Source organism: Clupea harengus, chromosome 17 (genome assembly GCF_900700415.2).
Source record: "Clupea harengus chromosome 17, Ch_v2.0.2, whole genome shotgun sequence".
NCBI classification, from domain to species: Eukaryota; Metazoa; Chordata; class Actinopteri; order Clupeiformes; family Clupeidae; genus Clupea; species Clupea harengus.
The window spans coordinates 25,229,679-25,240,169 of NC_045168.1; the positions used below are offsets into that span (position 1 = coordinate 25,229,679).

At 44.0% G+C, this 10,491-nt stretch overlaps 1 protein-coding gene across 4 annotated transcripts in view; it reads left to right on the forward strand.

Moving 5' to 3' along the window:
* ccny (cyclin Y) overlaps positions 1-10,491 on the forward strand; it is a 36,057-nt gene that overhangs the window by 24,787 nt on the left and 779 nt on the right. For 2 of the 4 annotated variants that reach the window (XM_031584390.2, XM_031584391.2), the window contains 8 exons: positions 391-414; positions 1,615-1,715; positions 1,840-1,875; positions 2,354-2,411; positions 2,687-2,806; positions 6,531-6,697; positions 7,539-7,701; positions 8,409-10,491. The exon at positions 8,409-10,491 is cut by the window's right edge and continues 779 nt beyond it. In XM_031584390.2, the coding sequence (XP_031440250.1) occupies positions 391-414; positions 1,615-1,715; positions 1,840-1,875; positions 2,354-2,411; positions 2,687-2,806; positions 6,531-6,697; positions 7,539-7,701; positions 8,409-8,525 (786 nt within the window). In that variant the 3' untranslated portion in view covers positions 8,526-10,491. The remainder of the gene's footprint in view (positions 1-390; positions 415-1,614; positions 1,716-1,839; positions 1,876-2,353; positions 2,412-2,686; positions 2,807-6,530; positions 6,698-7,538; positions 7,702-8,408) is intronic. The other 2 variants (XM_031584392.2, XM_031584393.2) reach the window with 1 other exon arrangement.

The following is a 10,491-nucleotide window of genomic DNA, read 5'->3' on the forward strand; positions in this document are numbered from 1 at the left end:
TGTAAACCTTCTGGGCATTTTAAGACCATGTTTGTTTGTTTGTTTGTTTGTCTTTATGCACACTAAAGACAAGTGTAAACGAGCATGACTGAGCTATCATAAAAAGCTTGACCTGATTTAATATTCATTCATAGCATGGTAATATTCAGTGCCTCGTTTACATTGCTAGTTTTAGGGGCTCTTTTTGAACAAAATAAAAAACATGCTTATGTTTCCACTGGCTAGTTATGGCCCACCTAAAGAATAGGGAATTGGAGAGTATGCCTGGCTGATCAATGAATATGTGATAAATGAAAGTGAATTCATTTAGCATGCTCTGCAAATCTAGCCAAGGTCATACGCAGCTGAACGTGTTGTTAAAATGTTCATCTCCCCCTATTGCTTTGCAAGTTAACACACATCTCGGAGTCCAAGGTAAAGTATGACCGCAGACCTTCACATTCTCTTTCTCTGAATTTGTGTGTGGCTGTCTGTGTGCAATGTAGTGCCTTTAGAATGTTGACCCCCCCCCCCATAGGGTGTGATGAATGTCCTCTTCATGTCCTGCATGGAGGCTCCCCTTCCTCATTTGATGAACAGAAGCACCGTGTCAGATTATTATATACTATTGGAGCAGAGAACAGAAGCACTATATTAGATTATTATATACTATTGGAGCAGAGAGCAGAAGCACTGTATTAGATTATTATATACTATTGGAGCAGAGAACAGAAGCACGGTGTTAGATTATTATATACTATTGGAGCAGAGAGTGCTCCAGCTGCTGTCTGGAGTTGTTCAGGCCCCTCCCATTTCTCTCCCTTATGGGGCCGGAACCAGAACCCAGACTGGAGGAGAAGGACTTTAGCTCCCTTATGGAACCAGAACCCAGACTGGAGGAGAAGGACTTTAGCTCCCTTATGAAACCACAACCCAGACTGGAGGAGAAGGACTTTAGCTCCCTTATGGAACCAGAACCCAGACTGGAGGAGAAGGACTTTAGCTCCCTTATGGAACCAGAACCCAGACTGGAGGAGAAGGACTTTAGCTCCCTTATGGAACCAGAACCCAGACTGGAGGAGAAGGACTTTAGCTCCCTTATGGAACCAGAACCCAGACTGGAGGAGAAGGACTTTAGCTCCCTTATGGAACCAGAACCCAGACTGGAGGAGAAGGACTTTAGCTCCCTTATGGGGCCGGAACCCAGACTGGAAGAGAAGGACTTTAGCTCCCTTATGGAACCAGAACCCAGACTGGAGGAGAAGGACTTTAGCTCCCTTATGGAAGCAGAACCCAGATTGGAAGAGAAGGACTTTAGCTCCCTTATGGAAGCAGAACCCAGACTGGAGGAGAAGGACTTTAGCTCCCTTATGGAAGCAGAACCCAGACTGGAGGAGAAGGACTTTAGCTCCCTTATGGAACCAGAACCCAGACTGCAGGAGAAGGACTTTAGCTCCCTTATGGAACCAGAACCCAGACTGCAGGAGAAGGACTTTAGCTCCCTTATGGAAGCACAACCCAGACTGGAGGAGAGGCTTTTAGAATAAGGTTGCCTAGTCTGCACGCCTTTCTGCAGGTTTTCTGGCATCAGTGCTGACTTTGGCCCAATGTAACCTGTGTATGTGTGTCTTTAAGCATACGGCTGCACCCCTGAGACGCAAGTACAGCTCCTGTTCAACCATTTTCTTGGACGACAGCACTGTCAGTCAGCCCAACCTCAAGTACACCATCAAATGGTAAGTGACACCTGACAGGCTTGCAGAACAAAGGTCATGATAAGGTTTGAATGACTACATTTTTCAAATCTTCAGTTAAGAATGATAAATACCACTTAGACTCTTCTCCCTGTTTCTCTTACAGTGTATCACTTGCTATATACTACCATATAAAGAACAGGTAAGTTTGACTTCTTCCGAAGAGCAGAACCTCTTTTAAAGCTTCTGTTAGGAATCATCACGGAGCCGTCTGGCTCAATTTTATGTTACTGCATCTTACAAGAGTTATGAATTGATATTGTAATCTGGAAAAGGGCCCCACTTAATAGGTTTCTCATGTCTTCCCTTTACACTTTTAAAAGCAGCCTGCATGCTTATTGATTATTGGCCACATGTGTGAGTGTATGTATGGTTTGTATATATCCTAATAGTGACTCTGTGTATTATACATGTGTGTGTGTGAAAATCAATCATCACCAGCTAGTAGTTGCTGGCAGCGCATTTTGCCATAATGTCACTGGTGTTTTCAGTCCACTTCCTCGGTATGTTTAACTTGAAATCAGTGAAAAAATCAATTCTAAGATCTTTGTGTTTTATCTTCTCAAGTCTCATTATAGTCTCCCTCTCTTTCTCTCTCTCTTTCTCTCTTTTTTTTGCAGAGAGGTAGATAGTAGGATGGTAATAGATATTTTTGATGAAAAACTCCATCCTCTTTCAGTAAGTTTGACTTGTGTCATATTCTGTTGAATAGCACCTTTCTTCCACCTCCTTATATTTTGGTCTGGCAGAATTAAACATATTACTAAGTAAGAACCCGTTCCATTATACTAGGTGACCTTATTTTGTTAACGGGTGCATATGGATGTTGTAAGCATGGTCTTATGTCAACAGTTCAGTTGTACAGAATGAATGTATCGCTCAGAATAAGCAGACTGTGTATGTATTTGTAATTTGTCTATTTGTAACCTGTGCTCCTCCACTCTCGTCCTCAGAAAACAGAGGTGCCATCAGACTATGAAAAGCACGACCCAGAACAGAAGCAGATCTATCGCTTCGTGCGGACACTGTTCAGTGCTGCCCAGCTCACCGCGGAGTGTGCCATTGTCACTTTGGTGAGTGAAGCTGGCACAGGACACTCACACCACATGCAGATTGGTCAAGGTTATATGGCAGTGTGTACATACTCAAAATGTACAAGAGACCTTGAATAAAGAGTCATATCCTTTTTAAATAGCAGCGTTTACCCTAAATGCATTCAACAGCGCAGGAGATTAGCAGCTGAAACTCCACACTGTTGTTATTCATCACAAACTATAGACTAACGTTACACACGTTTACAAGCCAAAGATCTTAGTTTAATGTTACATGCCTAATCTAAAAGTTAGTTAAGTCAAAATGTTGAGAATAATGTTTTTAAATTCTATTAGTATTTTTGCAAGTTTTGGTTTTAAAAAGAAAATCCCTATGAGAGAATGAATGGGGTTTTGGAAAATCAACAGGATAATGTCCACGGTAGTTAAATAAATCAACAGGATAATGTCCACGGTAGTTAAATAACTGCTTGAGAGACCCCACATTCGATTCTGTTAATTCAAATGTATGTCGTCTCTGTATAGACTTCAGACCCACTATATCTCTCAAAATATGTCTGTTCCTATACTCTCAACATTTCGACTTTATTCTCAAAATGGCATTTCAACTTTATTCTCACTCTCTCCCTACTACTCCGTGAACAGAACTGTAACCTCAATGACAGCTCAGTTTGTTTGGTGCAAAATTCAATGGACTTTCCAGTGTCACCTGTCAAACCACTTCTCTTGAACATGAAAGCATAGCCTTGGCTGCTGGGCCGCTCAGACCATCTTTAGGACATGTTACAGGACGTATTAGCAGCACTGACGTCTCAGAGTATCATATGTAGCAGGTTGTTTTTAACTTTAGCTAGATAGCTTGCGACCAAACCTCTGTGGAGATGGCCAGGCTAACTTTATGGTCAAAAACTAGCAACCGTCTTTGCTAACATAGCAAGCTTTAGTCTGTGGAAGCATGTGATTCAGTGATCTCTGGCCTTGTGTTTACACTCAACAATGTCACATAGGTGTTCCCGTGGCACGAGCAGACAACAGCTGCTGGTGTACCCACTCCCCTGCTGGGAAGCTCAGTGCTTTTAGCAGCTGGGCTTTATTAGGAATGAGGCAGATGAGTTTATGTCATGGCTTTAAGGTTCGGTCCCCAAAGGACGGGCTTATTAGGAAGCCATTTTAGATGAGTTTATGTCATGGCTTTAAGGTTCGGTCCTCAAAGGACGGGCTTATTAGGAAGTCATTTCCGCAAGCACTCCCCTGGCGGGCCACAGGTGGACAGGTAGTTTTAGGTAGTGTGCGTGTTCATGTTTTGTTAGTGTGCGTGTTCATGTTCTTCTTGGCCTGTCCCCCTGTAAGAGAAGGTGAGAATGTCACAGAGCAGTGATCCTAGGGGAGCTTATGCATGGCTTCTGGGAGAAATTGAGCGAGGCCCAGGACCTGACCATTATCTGCTCAATGTGGGAGGAAAGGAGACTCAGCAGGGTTAGACCTTAAGTCCGTCACCTCGCAAACACTCCACTGTGGGACTCAGCAAACACTCCACTGTGGTGGGACATTGAAGGAGACTCAGCAGGGTTAGACCTTACCTCCGTCACCTCACAAACACTCCACTGTGGTGGGACATTAGACCATAACTCTTTGCTATCCTAGACAGGTAGTGTTATAGTAAACTGGAACTTTGACCTTTTTGCTTTTGAACTTTGACCTGCCCGTCTGCAGTCTCAGAGACTGAACAGTTATTTGACCTACTAGTGCGTCTGTCTTCTGCCCTCCCTCCCTCCCATCCCATCACATCACATCACACATCTCCTGATGTCCAACACCCTTGTTGTTGCCCACAGGGGAGAGCATGTGATCATGTCTTCACAGCACTGCACTCCATTCTGCTCAGTTCCCTTTCAAGTCTGGCACTCTCTGTTTGTCACGAAGCACAATCACCTCCTGTGTAATGGAGGACTCCTCATGCTGCTTTGGACGGAAGCAGTTTCCGATGGTGACACAATGCTTTTTTTTTAATGCTGCCCCATCTCCATTTAGTGTCCTCAATAGAGCTGTAACTGCTCCGATGGCTGTTTAGACTAGGTTCCTGCCTGTCTGCATCAGGAGAGAAGTGGGTAGAGCTTTTGGGGAAAGACCAAAGGCGCTTAAGTGCTTAACTCTGCAAAAGGTTTTGAATGACTATGAGACATTGCTGAAATACATCAGCTACAACTGTTGATATCATTCTTTCATTTTTTTTCCTAAAATACATGGGGTCTTCATAGACAGTCATGGACATGAAGTTTGTTTTAACTAGTGTTATATTCCGAGAGACCAGAGCTAAATTGAGTTACTGAGCCAGCTGGTCTTGCAGGAACAAACAACCCTGGTGTTTTTTTTGTTTTTTTTGTCCCTGGCTTTGTCTTGTAATATGACAATTCGAACCATTAGGTGATGGTTCAATAGGCTTAATACTGGCCTTGCATATGGCCAAGTATGGATAGTTGAGTCCTCTAATGTCTTTCTCCTTGTGTATAGTTTGGCCATGGGACCATCTGTACATTCCCATTTAAGCCCACCCACCCCTCAAGCACAGCCTTCCTTTCACAAACAGCACCTAACCCCCTTACACCTACCCAGAGTCACAGTCTGTTTCTCCATGAGTGTCCAGTGAGGACATACAAATACACCAGCTGATTTGGAATGGTTTTCTTTTCTTCTGTTGTAAAGAGTCTGTAAGAGTGTCCATTGAATTAGTGTGCATTATTGCCGTCAGCCTACAGTCAGTGTAGTCTGTGTGGTCAGAAATGGGAATCAAGGGTGTCGGAGGGTTGCAACAGCATTCCTACCAGTCTGCCTCTCGCCCACAACAAAATAACTGTGTGTGTGTGAATTCAACTAAGCAAAGTTTATTGTGTGTGTGTGTGTGTTGTGATGTTTGACTTGTACTGCTCATAGAAAACACTAAATGGTTAAAGCACTGCACTGCACACCATATGTAATATGCTATATGTGTGTGTGTGTGCGTGTGTGTGTGTCTACCTTGAGAAGTTGACCCTAAAGTACCATATCTGCCCTGTAGGTCTACCTTGAGAAGTTGACCCTAAAGTACCATATCTGCCCTGTAGGTCTACCTTGAGAAGTTGACCCTAAAGTACCATATCTGCCCTGTAGGTCTACCTTGAGAAGTTGACCCTAAAGTACCATATCTGCCCTGTAGGTCTACCTTGAGAAGTTGACCCTAAAGTACCATATCTGCCCTGTAGGTCTACCTTGAGAAGTTGACCCTAAAGTACCATATCTGCCCTGTAGGTCTACCTTGAGAAGTTGACCCTAAAGTACCATATCTGCCCTGTAGGTCTACCTTGAGAAGTTGACCCTAAAGTACCATATCTGCCCTGTAGGTCTACCTTGAGAAGTTGACCCTAAAGTACCGTATCTGCCCTGTAGGTCTACCTTGAGAAGTTGATCCTAAAGTACCGTATCTGCCCTGTAGGTCTACCTTGAGAAGTTGATCCTAAAGTACCGTATCTGCCCTGTAGGTCTACCTTGAGAAGTTGATCCTAAAGTACCGTATCTGCCCTGTAGGTCTACCTTGAGAAGTTGACCCTAAAGTACCATATCTGCCCTGTAGGTCTACCTTGAGAAGTTGACCCTAAAGTACCGTATCTGCCCTGTAGGTCTACCTTGAGAAGTTGACCCTAAAGTACCGTATCTGCCCTGTAGGTCTACCTTGAGAAGTTGACCCTAAAGTACCATATCTGCCCTGTAGGTCTACCTTGAGAGGCTGCTGACGTATGCAGAGATTGACATCGGCCCTGCGAACTGGAAGAGGATTGTTTTGGGTGCCATACTTCTGGCCTCCAAGGTATGGGATGACCAGGCAGTGTGGAACGTGGACTATTGCCAGATTCTGAAGGACATCACCGTCGAAGACATGTGAGTATTTGTGACAGTGCAGGACTGTGTGCTCTTTCTGGCATGATACAAGTGAATATATATATGAATGCAAAAAGGTACTAGTGTGTGCTTTTAGAGAGAGAGAAGGCGAAGGAGTAAGGAAGAGGGAATAATAATGGTTTTTCAACAGCAGGCTATTTCAATGCAAACTCCAAATAGCTCTGGTGTAGGTTTAGTCGGAAGCTATATCTGAGCCTGCTGGCAGTATATTACCCTTAGGATTGTTGAAGGTGTATTTGAGACCCTCTGTCGGGGAATTTCCATTGGTGTTTAAAACAGTACCGTCTCAGATTCTTCCTGTGTGTCATTAATATAACCCCCACATAAAACACAGACTATGAGAACGCTGACACCCTTGATATCTGACGTGTGTGGATATACAGTTTTTTTGATTTTATATATTGCACATGGCAACATAATTAATCACATGGCACACAATCACATGGCAACATTATTAATAACATGGCAACATTAATAAATAATTAATAATTAATAATAATAATTAATAATCTTGCCATGTGATTGACAATGTTTCCATGTGATTTAATAACGTTGCCATGTGATTGCACAGTGAATCACATGGCAACACTGTTACCAATACAGTCCTGGTTGCAGCTATTGTATGTCATCTCTTAAGTCGTGTCTTCATGTTTCTCAACACTAGACTGGTTTCAGATGTAGGTCTGCGTTCTCATCCTCATCCTCAATGTTCAGACATGTTTAAGTTTGTATGTTGTATCTGGATGAGTGAGTATTTCATTTGTATGTATGTGTGTATGTGTGTGTGGATTCTTTTGAATCTTGCTTCGTTGCTCACCAGGAATGAGCTGGAGAGGCAGTTTCTGGAGCTGCTCCAGTTCAACATCAATGTGCCCTCAAGCGTCTACGCCAAGTACTACTTTGACCTGCGCTCCCTGTCCGAGGCCAACAACCTGAGCTTCCCTCTGGAGCCGCTGAGCAGAGACAAGGCACAGAAACTCGAGGTGAGCCTCCTCTTTAGGCTGCCTCCTCTTTAGGCTACCTCCCTGCTGGACTCCTCTTTAGGCTGCCTCCCTGCTGGACCAAGTTTTTGTCTTGGATTAAGCCCCAATTTGGCCCCACATGACAGACTAATTATGTATGTCTGGTTTGGGCTACAGAATATCTGCAGTGATAATGTACCAATATATTACTATATTATTATTATTATTATTACATTATTATAATCATATATATTACAGTCCTCATGGAACTTTGACAAAATGTCACTATGGTAACGTTACAAGGCACTTTTCAGTTCTCAAGGCACACTGCAATGATCTGTTACTCATCTGTCAGCCAATTCTACAAGTGTTGGGTGTCCAGCACTAATGCTGTTGCCTCAACTGTTCCACTCTGTCTGAACGTGTGCACGCATGCTTGTGTGTGTGTGTGCAATAGTCCGTTGTTTCTGTGCCGTGCCACAATATCTATGGTCAATGGAGTTGAGACCCCGCCAGTATCAGAGTGTCCTTTCATGCAACTGTTAGAGCAATTTATACCACACTGAGGACACTACTTGAATTGGTTCACAAGTGGTGGTTTAAGTCACTTTTTAAAAAAAGAATAGCACTTTTTGGAAAGAATTGCATCTTACACTGTACTTTGTACCCAAAGTGTCATTTGTAATTTAATAATAATAATAATCTTTCTCTCTGTCGTCTCATCTCAGGCCATCGCTAGATTGTGTGACGACAAATACAAGGACTTGAGAAAAGGCGCCAAGAAGCGATCAGTCAGTGCCGACAACCTCGCGGTGGTCAGATGGTGCCCTGCCATCCTCTCCTAACAGCCAGAGACCTTGGGACAGAGAGCCAGAACACGTGAGGGGGGGACGGGGCTACAAGAGGCATCTGAATCCTCACAGGCGCAGGCAGGTCTCTTGTTTAAAGGGACGCCTCTCCTGCTTCGATCCTCCACTCATGTCCAGAGCCTGTGCTGCTCTCACTGGGTGGGGTCGCCTCTCCTCCCCCTCCCCCTCCCCCTCCACCTCCCCCTCCAAGGTTTTTCCTACCATAAGTATTCCAGTTTGTGTCTCACTGTACATAAGAGATGGGCCTTCACTTCCCTCCTCCCAATCCATCTGCCTCTCTTTCTCTTCCTCCTCTATATCCTCCTCCTCCTCCTCCTCCGCCAGGACAGCATAAAGTTTGGTTTTGAAGAAGGCATCCCAAGGTGGACAGGACAGCACCACTAGTCAGTTACCACGAAGGACAAGGGCAAGGACATGTTTTAAGAGGACTCCTAAAGACCAACAATGGCCCCGTAACCCACCAAGTAATCAGAGCAGCCACCTGCTATTAGGGGCACCATTCCAACAGTGCAGTCAATCATCCATTGCTTTCTGCTGCTGCCTTGATTGGTATTTAATAGCTAACTATAATTAGTACATTCCTTTGAGTCCAGTGGCTTTTGAGCTTCTGAGTAACATCGGCTCAAGCATGAGATGTGCATCAAAGAGAGGCCTCATGTTTGAAGCCTTAAACTGTGGACAAATAGTGGTCTGTGCTCTTTCCCATCATTTAGAAGACCCCTCTCCTTATTTTATTTTTCTATGTTTAATCTAAATCCTATTTTTGGTCAGATGTCAAGTCAAGTTGAAAATGTTTCCTCAAGCTTCAAGTATGCCACCTAAACCCAACTAAAGTCAGCTGGGAGGAGCAGGAGCAGGAGCCCGGGAGCACTCATCTATACACACATCCACCTTCTGAAGAGGGACCTGGTCTTTGGTCTTTGAAGAGGGACCTGGTCTTTGGTCTTTGAAGAGGGACCTGGTCTTTGGTCTTTGAAGAGGGGGCCTAGTCTAGACCTAGCCTGGTCTTTGAAGAGGGGACCTAGTCTTTGGTCTTTGAATGGCAATACAGTATGTGAAGCACACAGACACTGACTGGAATCATTCCTCTCCTTCATCTAGATTTCAGTTGCGTATGCTGTTAGTCTGGGAGGCTTTTAAGGTGCTTTATACGGCCTCCTGCGAGGGTAACTGCTGTAGACCCCCTCCCTACGCCTGCGCTCTCTCTCTCTGATCAGCAGGCATCGGGGGAGCCAGGGGACCACCATGTTGTTATTGGGAACCATTTTCAGAAAGGGTTGTCTTTGAAGAGAAAAGCGGAGTGAGGGAGTATTGGGGGGGGGTGAAAGGTGAAAGGTCATTGGAAAAATGTCACATTATCATTGGCAAACACATGGTTCTAGATACTGCCAAGTGGGAAGAAGACCTACACACAGTATCTCTGGATTTATTTTGATTTTGACATTTTCAGATATTTAGATATTCTTTTCCATTGCAATGACTGAAGAAACCAAGGCCATCAAGAAATGACCTAAACATGGTGTATTAGATTCCACAAAGATGTTTGTTAAAGATTATTGAGCAGTAGCCAGCAGCAGAGGACTGGAGTCTTCCTTACTGGTGAAGATATGTCTTGTGCTGCTGGCCAACTGTTTGGGCTCGGGCAGGGAGAAGCCAATGGGAGAGAGAGAGAGAGGCTGAACAGAGCGGTCGCGCAGCGTTAGTCTGCAATATCATTTCCTTCAACTCAAAAGGCCAGAGTTAACTGAATTTCCTGTTTTTCAAAATGCAAAAATGTTATGAAATTATTTCAAAGTTAGTCGGTGAGTTGTGATTGCACACAAGATCTTAAAAAAAATTTAAAAAATCATGTTACCATCCTTCATTCCAAATGAACAGGAGCATGTACAGTAAGCATAGAGCCGGTCCATGCATAGCAATGCATGTGTACTTAGAATATTTA